Here is a 22,473-nt window from a genome sequence, read left to right on the forward strand (position 1 = left end):
ATTAATGACACGGGTAGGTTAAGCATGGTTTTATTGCTGACATACGTCAGTTATGTACATTTCCCCTCATGAGGACAACAGTGCAGAAGAGAAATTAAGCAGGTGATCATATCAAAAGGACTTGTTTCAGGCATTGAGCTAGTTGTCGCAGTATATGCATACCTGTTTAGGGAGGAAGGTCTCCAGAAAGATCACAGGAAAACACCTGAGACACTGGTAACAGAGGACTCATCAGCTGTCATGATCAGAGCTATGGCGTCCCATTAGCCAGCTGGAACTACTTTTGGCAGTCGATTGTGCCGTCGTAACGTAAGTCTTTAAGACATGCTCTGAATACCAGTCAAACTAAAACGGCCCAATCTTACTGTACAAATACAAAGTCTTTATTTCAGAGTACAAAAATCCTCCCACGGACACGGGATGGTTAAAAATCTGACTTTTCCCCCGGTAGGACAGGTGACTCACAGCACTATGGACAGGTAATCACAAGCCTGAAATCAGAAACAAGATCCAGTCAGTGATCGGTCACTGCATTCAACGACATATTACTATTCATGGGTAATTGCTTTGACACCTAAAATTAAACAAAATTAAACAATATAAACCTGTGCAAATTGTGCAGGACCCCCTTTAATCAAAATATGACTTATCAGAAGAATACATAAGGAACTACGTGTAGGGGGCGCAGTAGTGATACTAGTTAAGTGTCACATTATGGCCTGAACAGAAGAGGATTGTAAGTATGATAAAAGACAATTTGTGTCCCAAGTGGTACTGTTCCCTTTAGTACACTACTTTTAACCAGGGCCCATAGAGTTCAGGTCAAAAGAGGTGCACTATGTAGGGAACAGATTGCCATTTTGGGACACGCATGTATTCAAGCCAGTCCGTCACCTTGCAGCTCATCATGAGGTTTGGAGAGCTATCGGCATTGGAGGCCATGGAGAAGACTGGGTTCTGAAGACAATCCTCCATGTGTTCAGTTACACTCCTCTCCAACAAACACTGCAGAGACTCGATGGTCACGTTGCTTTGCTGGAGACGAGATGAACAGACGTCAATCAGCCAAAAGTGTAGTACATTAACTAGAAAGTGCCTCGTCGTGATCACGAGGAACAGAGTGGTCAGCACAACAGGGGTTGGTCAATTTGAATTGTATATGAGATCATACAAACCCTTGTGTTGATGTAAAGCCCACAGGGACAGGAGGTAAAATGGCTGTTCACAGTTAGGTTGTGTCTGAAATGTAGATAGTCACACAGTCCATGGTTTTAGAGTCTTAACTATGACGCATCAGAGCAAGTGCAATAGCGTATCAAGTCACATCTTGGGAGAGACTTACACGTGACATACGGGACAGATGATTTGCCTTTCTCCTTCCAGCCCTTCCACAACTGAATTCAAGTACTGCTCCTCGAACCGCATGCTTTTCTCATATTCCTCAATGATGGAGAGCTCTGGAGAGAGAACAAGTTGCATGTCATTCAGAGAGAAGCATCTATGCCCAGGGGTTTCAACCGGTTTTCCTGTCTGTGTAGCAGTGTGTGTGTGTAGCGGTGTGTGTACTAATACAGTCAGGCAAGATTCATTTGGGAATTAAACTACCTTGAGCCATAAGTTCCTGTTGGATTTCTTCAAACACTGCCAATTCATCATACTCCTTCATGACACTGTACATCTGTAGAGAAGACACGAGGTAAGCTCTAAGTAGCCATCTGCCTTATTTATAAAAAATAAAAATAAATGTATTTCACCTTTATGTCATGTTACATAACTCATGTAAAATTAGTTGTATGCATGTGTCATGTTAGCTACACGATTACCTCTGATGCACAGTCATTATGCAACGGACAAACCCTCACCTCTTCCATTCCGTCTTTACGCCACGGGGTGGGCAGCCCTCTGTTGGCCGACTGGAGCGCAGTCCACTCCTCCTCCATCACCTCCTTGACGAAAACAGAGCCGTTGGCGCTGCAGTGTTGACCATCTCCCATCTGACGGTACTTCTCCAGTAACCTAGCTCGGCTGTTCTTCAACCTGTCCACGCAACGCTGAGGAACAAAAACAAACGTTAACAACCATCAAAACATGATACACTTCATGAGCTAAAGTCTTGGCATTAACTCGGCGAGCCACGCAAGTCTTCAAATGTTGAGCGTTATTCCAATTCTGGTTTCAGCTAGATTCAGATTACGCCTAATGTTTGGCCTTCCAGTCTATCAACTAGCCGTGGTTAACTTGTTAGCAAGCCACCGTCCAGATAATGATAGATCCCATAACTAACGTTACCTTCCTGTAGGTTTCCTTCCATGGTGGAGTCGTCCCCTTGTGAAGAGAACGATGTCTGTGTAACGCATCCATGATATCAGTAGCTTTGATGACGTACCGTTAGTGTATATAAAACAAAAAAATCTAACTAGTTACAAGTTCACAACAACAAACCAAACAGTTCTGCTTTTGCGCATTTTGGTCGAGTTTTAAGCTTTTCGACAACCCTCGTGTCCCGGAAGTTGTTACTAAGCCTGGGATATGTAGTCAATTGAGTGCGTCACTGCCTACACGCAACTCTTCCTCTGATATGAATTAACAACCTGTGTTTGGCAAAAATATGAGCAACTCTTTTAATACATTGAAACTATGTTTTATTTTTATAATTCCTAATCGTTGATCATTCAAAAAATGTCAATTCTAGGCAGAGATAAATATATGTGTTGTCCATTTGCACGTTATTGCTGTCACAGTGTATGTAGACATGATATGCATCTACTTTTTTTCCCACCAAAAGACAAAATGTCCATAGGTACTTCACATGGACACTGTAGGAGAAGTGGTGGAATACGTACTTTTCTAGTATCGATAGCAGTCTTTATTCAGTCTGCTATCACTTCTAGGTATTGGCAACGCGTCCATAGGGCTAGGGGAAGCTATGAGCTTTCCCTAAAGTAAATTGAATTACCAAAATTATACTTCTATAAATAAAATAATTAAAACAGGCAAATACACCAGAAAGCATGATTTAGCCAAAGAGGATCATTAGCGTTTAAAAATAATAATTTTGACTTGTTTTAAATCGCATAGCCTACAGTCAGAAGAGCTCACAATTTGAGCAGCTCGCACGGAGAAATACCAAATAGATGACTGTCAGTGAAAAGCACAGAGACCCAGACAGGCATATCACAATATTTAAAAATACAATCACGGAAAAAACTATTTGGAAAGCAAATGTCTATTGCTGTAAAGAGAAGACAATGAAAATTCTCCAATATGTCTTTTAGATATCAAAAATGCTCAACTTAAATGAGCGAACTGTAGCCTATCTTATTGGCACCAGAGGAGGACATCGGCCATATACCCGGTAAGTGTACATATTCAGTCTTTATCATTGGGTCAGTGACACTTCTGTTTTGTTTAAGGACAATAATTTCCTCCAGGTTGTATTTGTCCCTCCTTTTTGTAGACCTATTATATGGCTCAGTGTCAGCAGATTAGCGCTATTCTGTAATTGTTGTCATATTAAAAAATATTCGGCTAATGTTTCCAACCATATAAAGTGTAGTAGAATTGCATAAAATTTGATTATAAAAAGGGCAACATTTTCCTGTGCAAAGAAAGGAGAAGAAATGTATCTGATAGCCTATAGCCTAGGCCTACTCTACCCCACGCTGCGCTGCATTGAACAGTATTTTATGCGATCAGTGCTTGAGTTATATTATTTTGACCGTCCATTTTAATGATCAGATTAAGAATAGTAGTCTTACATAAGTCTGCATGGAATGCTTTATTATAAAGGTGAATTTTTATGGTGAAAATTTGCTTCTCCAAACTTGAAACCTGTGTGCTGCCTATGCTTCCAGGCAAAGGCCTAGTCCCATTGGCTGGTCTGGGACATTGGGTCTCCTCTTATGTCATAACATAGCCTAGTGAATTTATCATCCACTGTTTGAGATAAGGTATTGTAAGAAAGAGTGGCCACCTTTCAGCTGTTCCTGAGTTAGCTGTTCCCAGCTGAACCTTAAAGGGGCCATAACAGGGCATTCCAATGACATGGGACAACACATCTGACTGTGCCACACACTCCACTAGGCTAGGAGTGCTTTTGGATTGGACATAGCCCACGCGTTCCAGATTCCATCTGTCAACTTCAGCACGTGTTGCGCATACTCAAATGCCACAGTGACTGGTCAAATAAGAATTGCGACCTAAATTGGGGGGGAAGTTAATTGCAGCGCGGATCAAGTGGAGTTCTATAATGAAATGGCAATGGCAGAAACAATATCCCTAGAATTGTCTCAGGGACAAGGCAAGCAGCAGAACCAGCTCAACGACTTGGAATAAGATTCGAACCAAGAAGAAAATCATGCCACGACCATCTGGATCGGACCGGCTGTTGCTGGTTCTTCTTTCCACGCGCAGGTCATCCATAGCGGACACCTCATGGTGCCCCCCCCCCCCCCCCCCCCCCCCTTTCACATCAACAGCGCCCAGCGGAGGCGGAAAAGCTGAGCCACGTTGGGATATTATTTCCATATACGGTGAACAGGACTTGGTGTCAGACATACAGATTCAGTCCGCTTAGTTCTGGGAGCCTCAGCATCGACCCAACGCTGACCCGGTTATTTGAGTGTATGTCACTGGCCTACAGGTAAATCATTATGTCACTGTTCGTCAAGTTTGTCAAAGGGGTTTTTACCTACTGTAGACCTACTGTAGACCTACTATAGACCTACTGTAGACCTATAGACCTACTGTAGACCTACTATAGACCTACTGTAGAAAGATTCTATTTTTGTCAATGCTACAGAAGGTAAGTTAAAGACTTTAAATAGTCAACTCTACTTTTAATTTATTTTTGGAACAGGCCTTGACAGTCTGGGTACTCTTTAGTCAAACACTGAAAACAGGCCTTGACAGTCTGGGTACTCTTTAGTCAAACACTGAAAACTTGATGGGATTTTTCCACATCTCAATAATTAAATGTTTGGTCCAGAATGAGAATTTGATCATCCTCTGATAGCTGATTGTTTGTGCTTTTAAGTTTAGTCAAACATGTGCGTGTGTGTGTGTGTGTGCGTGCGTGTGTGTGTGTGTGTATGCGTGTGTGTGTGATAATGACAGAGGGGATCAGTGACCCAGTGATATTGTGTTTAACTTAGTAGGTTGGGAGCTCACCGTATGTTTGGGAGCTCACCGTACGTTTGGGAGCTCACCGTACGTTTGGGAGCTCACCGTACGTTTGGGAGCTCACCGTACGTTTGGGAGCTCACCGTACGTTCGGGAGCTCACCTTACATTTGGGAGCTCACCGTACGTTTGGGAGCTCACCATACGGTTGTCACTCAGATTCTGTTGGTCAGTCTGAGAATAAGAAACAGAGGGAGGCAGAAGAAAGAAAAAATAGAAGACGCAAAATGACATTGGTGATTAGATGACTCTTTTGATTGCCTTAATCTGTAATCTCCCTCTCCCCTCTCTCAGTAAACTCCATTTATACAACCTATGGTCATGTGAGACAATAATGCAGGAAAGAAACCCTCAACCCACACGATCCTCAACCCACCTTGTGTGCAATACATGCAGTAACATGGTCAGGTGAAGTCACCGAACCCTCTATACAATATGCGGTAACATGGTCAGGTGAAGTCACCGAACCCTCTATACAATATGCGGTAACATGGTTAGGGCTTCCTGAGGGTGGATCACAGCATCTTAAACACAGAGAAAAGATAGAGACTGAATCTGGATCTACATAAGCTGTGTGAGTGATCGTGAATATGAAGATTATTGGATGAGCTTGGGTGACTTGATGAAGGAAAACCTTTGCGCTTCCAAATATTGTGTCTGATTAGCTGAATTGGGCATTATTGAACATGATGAGGGAGGGTAAGTGAAGTTCTGTTAGTGTTCAGTTGTGTTTATCTGAGTTGAGTACATTTAGTGGCCAGATGAGGACTGTGGAACGTCCCTTTGCTGTTTTCACATTCACATTTTGGACAATTAAATTGGACAATTAAATATTGTTTCATATTTCTATAGCAGGTACAATCACATGGCAAGCTGCCAGTGACTTTCTATTGGACTTACTATATATTCTAAAGTGACGTTCTTCTTCTTCTTTTGGTCTCCTCGGCACATCCTGTTGTCTTGTTGTTAGTGCCCTCTAGTGGGAGGATCTGTTTTTTTCAGCTGTGAGTTGTGTCTTGTCTCAACTAATCTCTCCTCAATTCCTTGCATCTTCTCTCCCCGCCTCCTTATCAACTCTATTGGAGGGGAAGGTCCAAGGTCCCTCCCCTCGGACCTTCTTCAAAGGGTTTTGAGAAGAAGGGAGGGACAACAGTATGGGAGGAATTGCAGAAAGATGAATGAAGATGGAGATTGTTTTTAGATCAGTGATTTCTTCAAGGAAGAGAGGAACTAACGATTCATTTTTGAGTATTAGAACATAGCCTTCATGTCGTCCCCTCCCGTCTGTCCCCAGGGTCAGATCTGTAGAGCGGAGGTGGAGAAATGGTCCAGTCTGAAGTGCCAGGAGCCTGAGGTCATGCCAGAGGAGGCCCACATGTTTGACCTGGACTACTTCCTGTCCGACATCTCCGACACCCTGTTCACCATGACCCAGAGGCCCTGCCCTGGAGCCAATGACCGACACAACAGTGAGTACCACACCACATGGTCCACTCTACTTACCTGTGGACAGGTAAACAACCTATCTACCTACCTAGTCTAGTATACTTAAAGGAAGTAACTGTCTACAGATGCCTTGGCCCTGGGCCAACGACGGCCACAACAGTGGGTGATGTAGGTTATGCATAGTCCCTCTCAATACACTGTCTATGATACTTCAGTAAATCCTTTAGTGACAAAAATAACAGAAAACTCCACTTGCTATTTATCGGTTTTATCTATGGTCATGTGAGACAATAATGCAGGAAAGAAACCGCCCTACAAATAAGGAACTTCAAATGAATAAATGAGGCTGAAAATGTAGACAGAGGCACACACCCATCTCTCTCTCTCTTTCCCCCCCCCCTCCCCCCCCTCTCTCTCTCTCTCTCTCTCTCCCCTCTCTCTCTCTCTCTTTTCTCCTTCTCTCTCTCCCCCATCTCTCTCTCCCCCCCCCCTCTCTCTCTCTCTCTTCTCTCTCCCCCCTCTCTCTCTCTCTCTCCCCCCTCTCTCTCTCTTTCTCTTTTCTCCTTCTCTCTCTCCCCCCTCTCTCTCTCTCTCTCCCCCCCTCTCTCTCTCTTTCTCTCTCTTCTCTCTCCCCCCCCTCTCTTCTCTCTCCCCCCCTCTCTCTCTCTCTCTCTCTCTCTCCTCTCTCGCCCTCTCTTCTCCCTCCCGCTCTCTCTTCTCTCTCCCCCCTCTCTCTCTCTCTCTCTCTTTCTCCCCCCCCTCTCTCTCTCTCTCTCCCTCTCTCGCTCTCTCTTCTCCCCCCTCTCTCCCCTCTCTCTTTTCTCTCTCTCTTCTCTTTCTCTCTCTGTATGTAATATTTGTGTTTTCCCTCCTAGACAGAGGCACACACCCATCTCTCTCCCCCCCCCCCCTCTCTCTTCTCTCTCTCTCTCTCTCTCCCCCCCCCCCTCTCTCTCTCTCTTTCTCTCTCTCTCTCTTTCTCTCCCCCCTCTCTCTCTCCCCTCTCTCGCTCTCTCTTCCCCCCCCCCCTCTCCCCTCTCTCACTCTCTTTTCTCTCTCTCTTCTCTTTCTCTCTGTAACGGATGTGAAATGGCTAGCTAGTTAGCGGGTACGCGCTAGTAGCGTTTCAATCAGTTACGTCACTTGCTCTGAAACCTAGATGTAGTGTTGCCCCTTGCTCTGCAAGGGCCGTGGCCTTTGTGGAGCGATGGGTAACGATGCTTCGTGGGCGACCGTTGTTGATGTGTGCAGAGGGTCCCTGGTTCGCGCCCGAGGTCGGGGCGAGGGGACGGTTTAAAGTTATACTGTTACATCTCTCTGTATGTAATATTTGTGTTTTCCCTCCTCAGCGTATACCAGCAACGCTGACATGATCCAGCCAGGTCTCACCCCACTGCAGCCCAATCTGGACGACTTTGTGGATATCCCAGGTACATTCACCTCACATCTTGTGAATCTATAATAATCTCGACTATCATGCAACGTTAAGAGTAAAATCCAAATGCAACACGGAGCTGCGCACATATCGCAGCACAGGTGTCAAGGAAAACACACTTATCAACGCCGTACATAGAGGACGATGTTGATGATTCCTGCTAAAGACATAGAATGCTTGACACAGGGGACAGATACAGTTAATATAATGTGTTGGGGGTTGATGGGGTGCTGGTCCACGGATGTTTTGCTGGTCCACGGATGTTTTGCTGGTCCACGGATGTTTTGCTGGTCCACGGATGTGTTGCTGGTCCACGGATGTGTTGCTGGTCCACGGATGTTTTGCTGGTCCACGGATGTGTTGCTGGTCCACGGATGTTTTGCTGGTCCACGGATGTGTTGCTGGTCCACAGATGTTTTGCTGGTCCACGGATGTTTTGCTGGTCCACGGATGTTTTGCTGGTCCACGGATGTTTTGCTGGTCCAAGGATGTTTTGCTGGTCCAAGGATGTTTTGCTGGTCCACGGATGTTTTGCTGGTCCACGGATGTTTTGCTGGTTCCACGGATGTTTTGCTGGTTCCACGGATGTTAAGTTCTAAGGGAGAGAAACGATAAATTATTCTTTATCAGTGTATTTACTGTTGATTAGGCTTATGTTCTCAGTTGAAGAGCGTTAAAGTTACTAGAATAGATGAATACCATGTACTGTATCACAGTGTGTATCCAACCACACCACCAGGTAAAGAAGTAGTTACTAGAATAGATGAATACCATGTACTGTATCACAGCGTGTATCCAACCACACCACCAGGTAAACAAGTAGTTACTAGAATAGATGAATACCATGTACTGTATCACAGTGTGTATCCAACCACACCACCAGGTAAAGAAGTAGTTACTAGAATAGATGAATACCATGTACTGTATCACAGTGTGTATCCAACCACACCACCAGGTAAACAAGTAGTTACTAGAATAGATGAATACCATGTACTGTATCACAGTGTGTATCCAACCACACCACCGGGTAAAGAAGTAGTTACTAGAATAGATGAATACCATGTACTGTATCACAGCGTGTATCCAACCACACCACCAGGTAAACAAGTAGTTACTAGAATAGATGAATACCATGTACTGTATCACAGCGTGTATCCAACCACACCACCAGGTAAACAAGTAGTTACTAGAATAGATGAATACCATGTACTGTATCACAGCGTGTATCCAACCACACCACCAGGTAAACAAGTCGTTACTAGAATAGATGAATACCATGTACTGTATCACAGCGTGTATCCAACCACACCACCAGGTAAACAAGTAGTTACTAGAATAGATGAATACCATGTACTGTATCACAGTGTGTATCCAACCACACCACCAGGTAAAGAAGTAGTTACTAGAATAGATGAATACCATGTACTGTATCACAGTGTGTATCCAACCACACCACCAGGTAAACAAGTAGTTACTAGAATAGATGAATACCATGTACTGTATCACAGCGTGTATCCAACCACACCACCGGGTAAACAAGTAGTTACTAGAATAGATGAATACCATGTACTGTATCACAGCGTGTATCCAACCACACCACCAGGTAAACAAGTAGTTACTAGAATAGATGAATACCATGTACTGTATCACAGCGTGTATCCAACCACACCACCAGGTAAACAAGTCGTTACTAGAATAGATGAATACCATGTACTGTATCACAGCGTGTATCCAACCACACCACCAGGTAAACAAGTAGTTACTAGAATAGATGAATACCATGTACTGTATCACAGCGTGTATCCAACCACACCACCAGGTAAACAAGTAGTTACTAGAATAGATGAATACCATGTACTGTATCACAGTGTGTATCCAACCACACCACCAGGTAAAGAAGTAGTTACTAGAATAGATGAATACCATGTACTGTATCACAGTGTGTATCCAACCACACCACCAGGTAAACAAGTAGTTACTAGAATAGATGAATACCATGTACTGTATCACAGTGTGTATCCAACCACACCACCGGGTAAAGAAGTAGTTACTAGAATAGATGAATACCATGTACTGTATCACAGCGTGTATCCAACCACACCACCAGGTAAACAAGTAGTTACTAGAATAGATGAATACCATGTACTGTATCACAGCGTGTATCCAACCACACCACCAGGTAAACAAGTAGTTACTAGAATAGATGAATACCATGTACTGTATCACAGCGTGTATCCAACCACACCACCAGGTAAACAAGTCGTTACTAGAATAGATGAATACCATGTACTGTATCACAGCGTGTATCCAACCACACCACCAGGTAAACAAGTCGTTACTAGAATAGATGAACACCATGTACTGTATCACAGCGTGTATCCAACCACACCACCAGGTAAACAAGTCGTTACTAGAATAGATGAACACCATGTACTGTATCACAGTGTGTATCCAACCACACCACCAGGTAAACAAGTAGCCAGGTAAGCATTACATGCATCTTCAATCTGTGGTTTGTTCATCTATTATATATTTGGAGGTTTTCTTCTGAATATGCTGAGTCTGTGTTGTTGAGTCAGGTATTCCCCTCGGCCTGTATGTTGAGTCAGGTATTCTGTCTGTGTTGTTGAGTCAGGTATTCCCCTGAGTCTGTGTTGTTGAGTCAGATATTCCCCTGTCTGTGTTGTTGAGTCTAATATTCCCCTGAGTCTGTGTTGTTAAGTCAGATATTCCCCTGAGTCTGTGTTGTTGAGTCAGATATTCCCCAGGGCATGTGTTGTTGAGTCAGGTATTCCCCAGGGCCTGTGTTGTTGAGTCAGGTATTCCCCAGGGCCTGTGTTGTTGAGTCAGATATTCCCCAGGGCCTGTGTTGTTGAGTCAGGTATTCCCCTGAGTCTATGTTGTTGAGTCAGGTATTCCCCTGAGTCTGTGTTGTTGAGTCAGGTATTCCCCTGTGTCTGTGTTGTTGAGTCAGGTATTCCCCAGGGCCTGTGTTGTTGAGTCAGGTATTCCCCAGGGCCTGTGTTGCTGAGTCAGGTATTCCCCAGGGCATGTGTTGTTGAGTCAGGTATTCCCCTGAGCCTGTGTTGTTGAGTCAGGTATTCCCCTGAGCCTGTGTTGTTGAGTCAGGTATTCCCCTCAGTCTGTGTTGTTGAGTCAGTTATTCCCCTCAGTCTGTGTTGTTGAGTCAGGTATTCCCCAGGGCCTGTGTTGTTGAGTCAGGTATTCCCCATGGCCTGTGTTGTTGAGTCAGGTATTCCCCAGGGCCTGTGTTGTTGAGTCAGGTATTCCCCTGAGCCTGTGTTGTTGAGTCAGGTATTCCCCTGAGCCTGTGTTGTTGAGTCAGGTATTCCCCTGAGTCTGTGTTGTTGAGTCAGGTATTCCCCAGGGCCTGTGTTGTTGAGTCAGGTATTCCCCTGAGTCTGTGTTGTTGAGTCAGGTATTCCCCAGGGCCTGTGTTGTTGAGTCAGGTATTCCCCTGAGTCTGTGTTGTTGAGTCAGGTATTCCCCAGGGCCAGGCTCTTTGTGTCCTCTTCATGTGTGCCATGTCAGGGGTGAGCTGGAGGTCAGTGGCTGGGTTGAGGCGCAATAGAATAGGGAAGTGGAAGCGGATGTGGTTAACCATGACTCGTGGCAAAAGGGCCCAGGATGGAGGGATGTAGATGGAGGGATAGACAAAAGAGTGATGGAAGGATGGAGAAATGGAGATGAGGAGATGCCGGAAAGGAGAAGTTTTTTGTTTCCTTCTCCGGTGGTTTAAGTAGAGGGCAACTTTATTTATTACAGTCTTTCAATGTATCACGTCCTAGCCTTTCAAGGCCCCTGTACTGTACTGTAGGCCCCTATACTGTAGTGTAGGCCCCTGTACTGTAGGCCCCTGTACTGTACTGTAGGCCCCTGTACTGTAGGCCCCTGCACTGTAGTGTAGGCCCCTGTACTGTACTGTAGGCCTCTGTACTGTAGGCCCCTGTACTGTACTGTAGGCCCCTGTACTGTAGGCCCCTGCACTGTAGGCCCCTGTACTGTAGTGTAGGCCCCTGTACTGTAGGCCCCTGTACTGCACTGTAGGCCCCTGTTCTGTACTGTAGGCCTCTGTACTGTAGGCCCCTGTACTGTACTGTAGGCCCCTGTACTGTACTGTAGGCCCCTGTACTGTAGGCCCCTGCACTGTAGGCCCCTGTACTGTAGTGTAGGCCCCTGTACTGTAGGCCCCTGTACTGCACTGTAGGCCCCTGTACTGTACTGTAGGCCCCTGCACTGTACTGTAGGCCCCTGTTCTGTACTGTAGGCCCCTGTACTGTAGGCCCCTGTACTGTAGGCCCATGTACTGCACTGTAGGCCCCTGTACTGTACTGTAGCCCCTGTTCTGTACTGTAGGCCCCTGTTCTGTACTGTAGGCCCCTGTACTGTACTGTAGGCCCCTGTACTGTAGGCCCCTGTACTGTAGGCCCCTGTACTGTAGGCCCCTGTACTGCACTGTAGGCCCCTGTACTGTACTGTAGCCCCTGTTCTGTACTGTAGGCCCCTGTACTGTACTGTAGGCCCTGTACTGTAGCCCCTGTTCTGTACTGTAGGCCCCTGTACTGTACTGTAGGCCCCTGTTCTGTACTGTAGGCCCCTGTACTGTACTGTAGGCCCCTGTTCTGTACTGTAGGCCTCTGTACTCTAGGCCCCTGTACTGTACTGTAGGCCTCTGTACTGTAGGCCCCTGTACTGTACTGTAGCCCTCTGTACTCTAGGCCCCTGTACTGTACTATAGGCCTCTGTACTGTAGGCCTCTGTACTCTAGGCCCCTGTACTGTACTGTAGGCCTCTGTTCTGTACTGTAGGCCCCTGTACTGTAGTGTAGGCCCCTGTACTGTAGTGTAGGCCCCTGTACTGTAGGCCCCTGTACTGTACTGTAGGCCTCTGTACTGTAGACCCCTGTACTGTAGTGTAGGCCCCTGTTCTGTACTGTAGGCCCCTGTACTGTAGTGTAGGCCCCTGTACTGTAGTGTAGGCCCCTGTACTGTAGGCCCCTGTACTGTACTGTAGGCCCTGTACTGTAGTGTAGGCCCCTGTACTGTAGGCCCCTGTACTGTACTGTAGGCCTCTGTACTGTAGGCCCTGTACTGTAGTGTAGGCCCCTGTACTGTACTGTAGCACCTGTACCTGTATATGTAACTGTTATGAAAGTTGTATTGTCAATTTTGTTTTGTATTTAAATGCCACTTTAAACGTGCCACTTTAAACGTGTACATGACACTGCAACAAAATTTCCCCATGGGGACAATAAAGTCAGTAAGTAAGTAAGTAGGCCCCTGTACTGTACTGTAGACCCCTGTTCTGTACTGTAGGCCCCTGTACTGTACTGTAGGCCCCTGTTCTGTACTGTAGGCCCCTGTTCTGTACTGTAGGCCCCTGTACTGTACTGTAGGCCCCTGTTCTGTACTGTAGGCCCCTGTTCTGTACTGTAGGCCCCTGTACTGTACTGTAGGCCCCTGTTCTGTACTGTAGGCCCTGTACTGTACTGTAGGCCCCTGTACTGTACTGTCGGCCCCTGTACTGTACTGTAGGCCCTGTACTGTACTGTAGGCCCCTGTTCTGTACTGTAGGCCCTGTACTGTACTGTAGGCCCCTGTTCTGTACTGTAGGCCCTGTACTGTACTGTAGGCCCCTGTACTGTACTGTAGGCCCCTGTACTGTAGGCCCTGTACTGTACTGTAGGCCCCTGTACTGTACTGTAGGCCCCTGTACTGTAGGCCCCTGTTCTGTACTGTAGGCCCCTGTACTGTACTGTAGGCCCCTGTACTGTACTGTAGGCCCTGTACTGTAGGCCCCTGTTCTGTACTGTAGGCCCCTGTACTGTACTGTAGGCCCCTGTACTGTAGGCCCCTGTACTGTACTGTAGGCCCCTGTTCTGTACTGTAGGCCCCTGTACTGTACTGTAGGCCCCTGTACTGTACTGTAGGCCCCTGTACTGTAGGCCCCTGTACTGTACTGTAGGCCCCTGTACTGTAGGCCCCTGTTCTGTACTGTAGGCCCCTGTACTGTACTGTAGGCCCCTGTACTGTACTGTAGGCCCTGTACTGTAGGCCCCTGTTCTGTACTGTAGGCCCCTGTACTGTACTGTAGGCCCCTGTACTGTAGGCCCCTGTACTGTACTGTAGGCCCCTGTTCTGTACTGTAGGCCCCTGTACTGTACTGTAGGCCCCTGTACTGTACTGTAGGCCCCTGTACTGTAGGCCCCTGTACTGTACTGTAGGCCCCTGTACTGTAGGCCCCTGTACTGTACTGTAGGCCCCTGTACTGTAGGCCCCTGTTCTGTACTGTAGGCCCCTGTACTGTACTGTAGGCCCTGTACTGTACTGTAGCCCCTGTACTGTACTGTAGGCCCCTGTACTGTAGGCCCCTGTTCTGTACTGTAGGCCCCTGTGCTGTACTGTAGGCCCCTGTACTGTACTGTAGGCCCCTGTACTGTACTGTAGGCCCCTGTACTGTACTGTAGGCCCCTGTACTGTACTGTAGGCCCTGTACTGTACTGTAGGCCCTGTACTGTACTGTAGCCCCTGTACTGTACTGTAGGCCCCTGTACTGTACTGTAGGCCCCTGTACTGTAAGCCCCTGTACTGTACTGTAGGCCCCTGTACTGTAAGCCCCTGTACTGTACTGTAGGCCCCTGTACTGTAGCCCCTGTACTGTAGGCCCCTGTACTGTAGCTCCTGTATTGTACTGTAGCCCCTGTACTGTACTGTAGGCCCCTGTTCTGTACTGTAGGCCCCTGTACTGTACTGTAGGCCCCTGTACTATAGCCCCTGTATTGTACTGTAGGCCCCTGAACTGTACTGTAGGCCCCTGAACTATAGCCCCTGTACTGTAGCCCCTGTACTGTGGTATTGTACTGTATGCCCCTGAACTGTACTGTAGGCCCTTGTAATGTACTGTAGGCCCCTGTAATGTACTGTAGGCCCCTATAATGTACTGTAGGCCCCTGTAATGTACTGTAGGCCCCTGTACTGTAGTGTAGGTCCTTATAGTGTACTGTAGGCCTCTGAACTGTAGGCCCTTGAACTGTAGGCCCCTGTACTGTACTGTAGGCCCACTGTGTGTGTGTGAGTGCGCTGCAGTCAAATTTTTTTTTTTTCTCCACATTTTTTATGTTGGAGGACATCCTCCGGAAGTTGTCATAATTACTATGTAAGTCTATGGAAGGGGGTGAGAACCTTGAGCCTCCTAGGTTTTGTATTGAAGTCAATGTACCCAGAGGAGGATGGAAGCTAGCTGTCCTCCGGCTACACCTACTGTAGACCTTCATTGCAAAATATTGTGTTTTAATCAATTATTTGGTGCCATGTGAATATATTTGGTATAGTTTAATCTAAAAAATCTAACTTTTTTTCATGTTTTACAATAATAAAACAATGAAATTCACCTGAGGAGGATGGTCCTCCCCTTTCTCCTCTGAGGAGCCTCCTCTGAGTGAGTTGGTATTATCCTCAGTTGTTGGGTTGTCCACATTTTGTCTTAACTGAAGTCAGGTTTTGTATTACTAAGTATTCTTGTAGTAAACTCTCTCTGAATGTTTGCTGTATTTAAGAGCTTTTGATTTGATTTGATTTGTTGGGAGAGTTGTCTGTTTGAAGAGGACCCTCCCCGGAACATATTTGATTCCCTTTTTTGAAGTTACTAAGATATTCTGTCATGATTCCACTCCCAGACCTAGGGCATACAGGTTGTGTAGTGCGATGATTGTCTTTTTTCCCTGTCCTATCTTAGATATCTTTATGAGCTATCGGGGACAGTCGTTGGAGCGGCTGGACCAGCAGGCTGGTTATGCTGACTTTGAGAGCTCCTCAAGTTGGCCTATCTCCTCTGTGTCGACCCGTGTGGTGACCGCTCCTCAGTTAAACGTCTACACACAACTAGCTCAGGTACAGTAGCTAAGCACTTCTGCTTGTCGCTTTGTAAACGTTGTTCTTCCACTGCTAGGGGAGGAAAGGGAAACTATTCACATCCAATCACATATCGCCTGGACTATGTATTCCTCGTTTTGTGTTCCTGTGTTTTCATTGCATAGTTTGTAACGTTAAAGGCTTTTTTTCCTGTGAAAGTGATAATATGACCCCAAATTGCTTTCTTCATGATTAATCAAATTTACAATGAATGTCTCTTACAGCCCAACCTCTCATCTGACCGCCTGTCTCAGCCCTCCTCGTCCAACTCAGGCCCTGGTTACCACAGACAACCCCTGACCTCTGACATGACTTTCAACGCCATCAACAACCCTAAGTTCAAAGGTCACCAACAACAGGATTACTACATCGAGTATCATCCTCCCAGCATGGTATCAGGGACCATCCCCTCTTATGGACACCAGCCTTACCCCGGCGCCACCATCTCCGTGGCAACCACTAACATACAACAGCAAGGAGACGGAACCAAAGGTCGCAGGTCAAGCTCTCCCAACTCCCCAGTAAGGCCAATGTCATTTGTTTCGTTAACACTTTGAGTTTCAAAAACAGAAATCGAACCTTAACTCCAGATAACAGTTGTACTTTTAATCAGAGAATGTGTTTGGTTCAGCATTCTAGCAGCAGCGTGCATATTGGAAGGTGTGGATCTCAGCTGCAGCCTGGGTCTCCCTGGTCTTCAGGGATCCCACTGCTGACACCAATACACTGCCAGACGTCCACCTTGGGCCACACTGGGTTCCACACTGGCACCTCCCACGATTCTGCTGTCTCTGCCTTCCTCACCCAGGACTCAACCCACACTAACACACCCCTCCTCATCCCCAAGACAGAGAAACTCTCCCCTGTACAGATCTACGGCTCTGAGATAACTAGTTTAACAGGTAATTAAGGACAAATATAATTGAAATGTTAAAATGTTTACATGGCATGTGTGGTTGTAAAGAAAAGTTAGCATTCCTCTTTTGTTGGTTTGTTTCTAGTGAGCTTTTCAGGACACTCAGGCCAGACGTCCCCAACCAACCTTCACTCAGGCCAGATGTCCCCAACCAACCTTCACTCAGGCCAGACGTCCCCAACCAACCTTCACTCAGGCCAGACGTCCCCAACCAACCTTCACTCAGGCCAGACGTCCCCAACCAACCTTCACTCAGGCCAGACGTCCCCAACCAACCTTCACTCAGGCCAGACGTCCCCAACCAACCTTCACTCAGGCCAGACGTCCCCAACCAACCTTCACTCAGGCCAGACGTCCCCAACCAACCTTCACTCAGGCCAGACGTCCCCAACCAACCTTCACTCAAGCCAGACGTCCCCAACCAACCTTCACTCAAGCCAGACGTCCCCAACCTACCTTCTAGAGAGGGAATCCAACCCTGAGTCTCCACCTGGACATTCCAAAATGGAGTCAAACAAGGTAGATAAAAACGACTCCATTACTCTACTTATAATCTCGGTTAACCTAGAACTAAAATCTAGTGTAATTTGGTCAGATGCTCGAGTAATTTAACAATTTACGTTAAGTCGTCTGTCCAAGAGAGATTACTCAACATACATCCTATGGAATACCTAAAAGTACTGTCCGGTTGAAAGAAAATGATGACTCAACAAAAGACTGAATGGTAAGTTCCTATTATGTCTTTCCTGGATGAGTGGCGGTCGGTGCCGTTTACGATGAGGGAGCTTGACCTTATTTCTATTACAGCGTATTGGATGACCGTCACCCAGTTCAATGTAACAGCGGTAGGTTTAGGCCACTGCATGATACTCCAATTTTCCCCATACCCATCATGAGGTTGCTACAACCTTGCCTACGTTTGAAAGTTTACAACGTCGGTGCACAGGTCGAGAGAAATTTGAGTAGTGACAGACAGTGACACATTCAATACCGCCTATACTACACTCTTGCTTGCATCTAGCTGATCTAGGGTGTAATCATTAGTCATTAACAGTTGCAAACTAGAATTTCTATTGGACAAATTCAGTTATGTTTATACCCATTTTGTTCCGTTTGCTTCCGTTAAAAAAAACTTTTTCAACAGAATCGGCGGAATGAATACGCCCCTGATCATACACAAACACAGTTCACTTTCATAGCAGCCACATACAAACAGCATGATCACGTTGATCGTTAATTCCTTCTTGTATCTACGCGCTCTCCTCCCCTCACCTTTTCCCTTCGCTTGTGGACTTCAGTGCAAAACCCATCAGCTGTTTGTGACTAGGCGAAAAAACCTTTCCCAGCCAAACTTTCATATCATAACCGTTAACCACTACACACAGCCTACGTCGTTGTCACCATATTAGCTAACGTCATAGTCAACATAGCTACTGTTAATTGGACACTGCAGTTAGATTAACAAGAATTTAAGCTTTCTGCCCATATAAGACATGTCTATGTCCCGGGAAGTTGGCTGTTTTATGCAACGTCATTCTAGTCACATTAGCATGTTAGCAACAACCGTCCCAGTTTAGGGACACCCATCCCGTACAGGATATAAGCTACAATAAGGCCGTGACAGCAAAAAGACAAGTCACACAGTGGCGGAATAAATTAAACTACACATACATTTGTTTCATCACAAAACCGGAGAGAAACATCTGTCCGGTGAAGGCCACAATGTACATAATGCACGTAACAAACAGTTATATGACCTACAGCATGGTCAAGCAAGTTAATGTTTTCGACAGTTCACTAAAACTACTGATTTAGAACCACAGAGTTACCGCAAGTCAACACAAAGACAACAGGAGCACTGCCTCCGCTATTCCAGCTCCATTTCACCTTAAACATTTAAACATCATCAAATCAACAAGACTATATATGCTTAGTTTAATACACTGAAAACAAACTTAAACATTTACATTTAAGTCATTTAGCAGACGCTCTTATCCAGAGCGACTTACAAGTTGGTGCATTCACCTTATGATATCCAGTGGAACAACCACTTTACAATAGTGCATCTAACTCAAGACACCAAAAACGATTTAGTCCAATCAATATTGTTAAATATTTGATTTTCTACCTCTCTGTGTGTTAGTGCGTGAGCATGAAACAAAATAATTGACTCACTCTACTTGTAGACTAGTTGAACACCAATGCCATCCTCCTCTCTTTCATGTTGGCAAAATGATCGATGACTCTGTCATGCAGTACACTTTACATTTTTTGTTTTCATTGGCTACTGAGCTAAAATGCTTGCTCGCCTAACTTCCTCGCATGGGCAACAATGAACCAGCTGAGTTAGCTAGCTAGTTAACGCGAGCCTACTAGGCTACATATTGAACTTCAATAATCTCAGGCCAGTGGCACAACATATGCATTTATGGTTAGATCAGAATCTTCGTCATAATCAAGGTCCTGTACAGAGAATTGAGTCAAAACCACAAGTCCAAATCCACATTACCATCCATGACTTAGGAAAAGGGCCGATTTTAGCAAGCTAGCTTCTGTAGGACATCAACACAAGCAGACCAGGAACAGACACGTTTGTCTGACAATGATGACATTTTGCATCAGGATGTGATTTGATTGGTGTGAAGCCAATTCCAAACTGCTGCACCAGGACAACAAAGCTCAGCTCAACTCTAATTGGCTAATTCTTTTCGATTTTTGTTTTTTTTAGCAAGGGAGGCCAAATGAAAATGAAATGCTACAGCAGCAATATGTCATACTCTTTTGTTCCAGACAGCATCAGATACATGCGCTACACGTACTGAGGCTGTTTCCCTCGCTCTGATTATTTATACTAAGCTAACATATGGAATTGTTTTAAGATGGTCATACCATGGATCATTTAGTTATTTGATATTGAATATTACACAATTATTTAATAAAATATTGAATACTATAGCCCATAGAAACGCATCGAATAAGAGATTCATCAATTACAAGAAAAAATAAGGATCTGTCCAATATCTGAGAGATATAAGAAAGCTCAGGAAATATATATATATATATTTTGGACACATATTTAACCCTTCCATAGTTCCATTTGTTATGTATGGGTTATGTATGGGTTATGTATGGGTTACCTTCAGACGAGTCCCCTGACACTTGTGGGGGTCGTAGAGCAAAAATGAAGAACAGCCGTTTCCATAGAAGGGCCATGATGGTTTGTAGGCCAAACCGTTCGGACGCGACAGTTGTTTTTTTTGTGAGAAGACCGGTTTTCAGGATGTCTCATGGTCTGACAGACACCGCTGTAGCTCGGCCACCTTCCACAGCAGATGTCTGACAGACACCGCTGTAGCTCGGTCACCTTCCACAGCAGATGTCTGACAGACACCGCTGTAGCTCGGTCACCTTCCACAGCAGATGTCTGACAGACACCGCTGTAGCTCGGCCACCTTCCACAGCAGATGTCTGACAGACACCGCTGTAGCTCGGTCACCTTCCACAGCAGATGTCTGACAGACACCGCTGTAGCTCGGTCACCTTCCACAGCAGATGCGGAGGGCCGACATCGGAGGATACGGTGGATTTGAGTCCATGCAAAAAAAACAAATAGATATCTCTAGCTTAAAATGACGGATTTTGATGGGAATTATTTTAATATGTTACTTAGATTGATGCACTGATGCGTCAATAGACTCTTAAGGTTAATCAATTATTTGATGACGTGAATATATTTAGTATTGTTTTATCTTAAAAAGATAAAAACGTTTTAAATGTTTCACTATTTCTATTTTCATGATATTCACTGAGGAGGATGGTCCTCCCCTTCCTCCTCCTCGGAGCCTCCACTGTACTACAGAGGACCATGTTCTACTAACTGAACTACTGAGAACCCTGTTCTACTAACTGAGCTACAGAGAACCATGTTCTACTAACTGAGCTACAGAGGACCATGTTCTACTAACTGAACTACAGAGGACCATGTTCTACTAACTGAACTACAGAGAACCATGTTCTACTAACTGAGCTACAGAGGACCATGTTCTACTAACTGAGCTACAGAGGACCATGTTCTACTAACTGAACTACAGAGAACCATGTTCTACTAACTGAACTACAGAGGACCATGTTCTACTAACTGAACTACAGAGGACCATGTTCTACTAACTGAACTACAGAGGACCATGTTCTACTAACTGAACTACAGAGAACCATGTTCTACCAACTGAACTACAGAGGACCATGTTCTACTAACTGAGCTACAGAGGACCATGTTCTACTAACTGAACTACAGAGGACCATGTTCTACTAACTGAACTACAGAGGACCATGTTCTACTAACTGAACTACAGAGAACCATGTTCTACTAACTGAACTACAGAGAACCATGTTCTACTAACTGAACTACAGAGGACCATGTTCTACTAACTGAACTACAGAGGACCATGTTCTACTAACTGAACTACAGAGGACCATGTTCTACTAACTGAACTACAGCGGACCATGTTCTACAGAGGACCATGTTCTACTAACTGAACTACAGAGGACCATGTTCTACTAACTGAACTACAGAGAACCATGTTCTACTAACTGAGCTACAGAGGACCATGTTCTACTAACTGAACTACAGAGGACCATGTTCTACAGAGGACCATGTTCTACTAACTGAACTACAGAGGACCATGTTCTTCTAACTGAACTACAGAGAACCATGTTCTACTAACTGAGCTACAGAGGACCATGTTCTACTAACTGAACTACAGAGGACCATGTTCTACTAACTGAGCTACAGAGGACCATGTTCTACTAACTGAACTACAGAGGACCATGTTCTACTAACTGAACTACAGAGGACCATGTTCTACTAACTGAACTACAGAGGACCATGTTCTACAGAGGACCATGTTCTACTAACTGAACTACAGAGGACCATGTTCTTCTAACTGAACTACAGAGAACCATGTTCTACTAACTGAGCTACAGAGGACCATGTTCTACTAACTGAACTACAGAGGACCATGTTCTACTAACTGAACTACAGAGGACCATGTTCTACTAACTGAACTACAGAGGACCATGTTCTACTAACTGAACTACAGAGGACCATGTTCTACTAACTGAGCTACAGAGGACCATGTTCTACTAACTGAACTACAGAGGACCATGTTCTACAGAGGACCATGTTCTACTAACTGAACTACAGAGGACCATGTTCTACTAACTGAACTACAGAGGACCATGTTCTACTAACTGAACTACAGAGGACCATGTTCTACTAACTGAACTACAGAGGACCATGTTCTACTAACTGAGCTACAGAGGACCATGTTCTACTAACTGAGCTACAGAGGACCATGTTCTACTAACTGAACTACAGAGGACCATGTTCTACTAACTGAGCTACAGAGGACCATGTTCTACTAACTGAACTACAGAGGACCATGTTCTACTAACTGAACTACAGAGGACCATGCTATACTAACTGAACTACAGAGAACCATGTTCTACCAACTGAACTACAGAGGACCATGTTCTACTAACTGAGCTACAGAGGACCATGTTCTA

At 45.3% G+C, this 22,473-nt stretch overlaps 2 protein-coding genes across 2 annotated transcripts in view; one reads left to right on the forward strand and one right to left on the reverse strand.

Annotated features, from left to right (window-relative positions):
• Nucleotides 1-14: 14 nt before the first annotated feature.
• Nucleotides 15-2,500, reverse strand: rpain (RPA interacting protein). The gene is made up of 7 exons (XM_039005066.1): nt 2,290-2,500; nt 1,863-2,051; nt 1,606-1,678; nt 1,343-1,457; nt 1,176-1,239; nt 895-1,035; nt 15-491 (listed from the first exon to the last, which is right to left on the reverse strand). Exons 1-7 carry the CDS (start codon nt 2,359-2,361, stop codon nt 462-464), a joined length of 684 nt encoding a protein of 227 aa, XP_038860994.1. The 5' UTR covers nt 2,362-2,500; the 3' UTR covers nt 15-461.
• A 3,880-nt stretch (nt 2,501-6,380) lies between these two features.
• The window catches only part of LOC120056746 (mucin-1-like), a 36,245-nt gene continuing 20,152 nt past the window's right edge, over nt 6,381-22,473 (forward strand). The window contains exons 1-7 of the mRNA XM_039004953.1: nt 6,381-6,649; nt 7,976-8,056; nt 15,817-15,971; nt 16,217-16,271; nt 16,338-16,513; nt 16,624-16,894; nt 16,994-17,427. Of these exons, the coding sequence (XP_038860881.1) occupies nt 6,448-6,649; nt 7,976-8,056; nt 15,817-15,971; nt 16,217-16,271; nt 16,338-16,513; nt 16,624-16,894; nt 16,994-17,427 (1,374 nt within the window). The 5' untranslated portion in view covers nt 6,381-6,447. The remainder of the gene's footprint in view (nt 6,650-7,975; nt 8,057-15,816; nt 15,972-16,216; nt 16,272-16,337; nt 16,514-16,623; nt 16,895-16,993; nt 17,428-22,473) is intronic.

This window comes from Salvelinus namaycush, chromosome 12, assembly GCF_016432855.1.
Source record: "Salvelinus namaycush isolate Seneca chromosome 12, SaNama_1.0, whole genome shotgun sequence".
NCBI classification, from domain to species: Eukaryota; Metazoa; Chordata; class Actinopteri; order Salmoniformes; family Salmonidae; genus Salvelinus; species Salvelinus namaycush.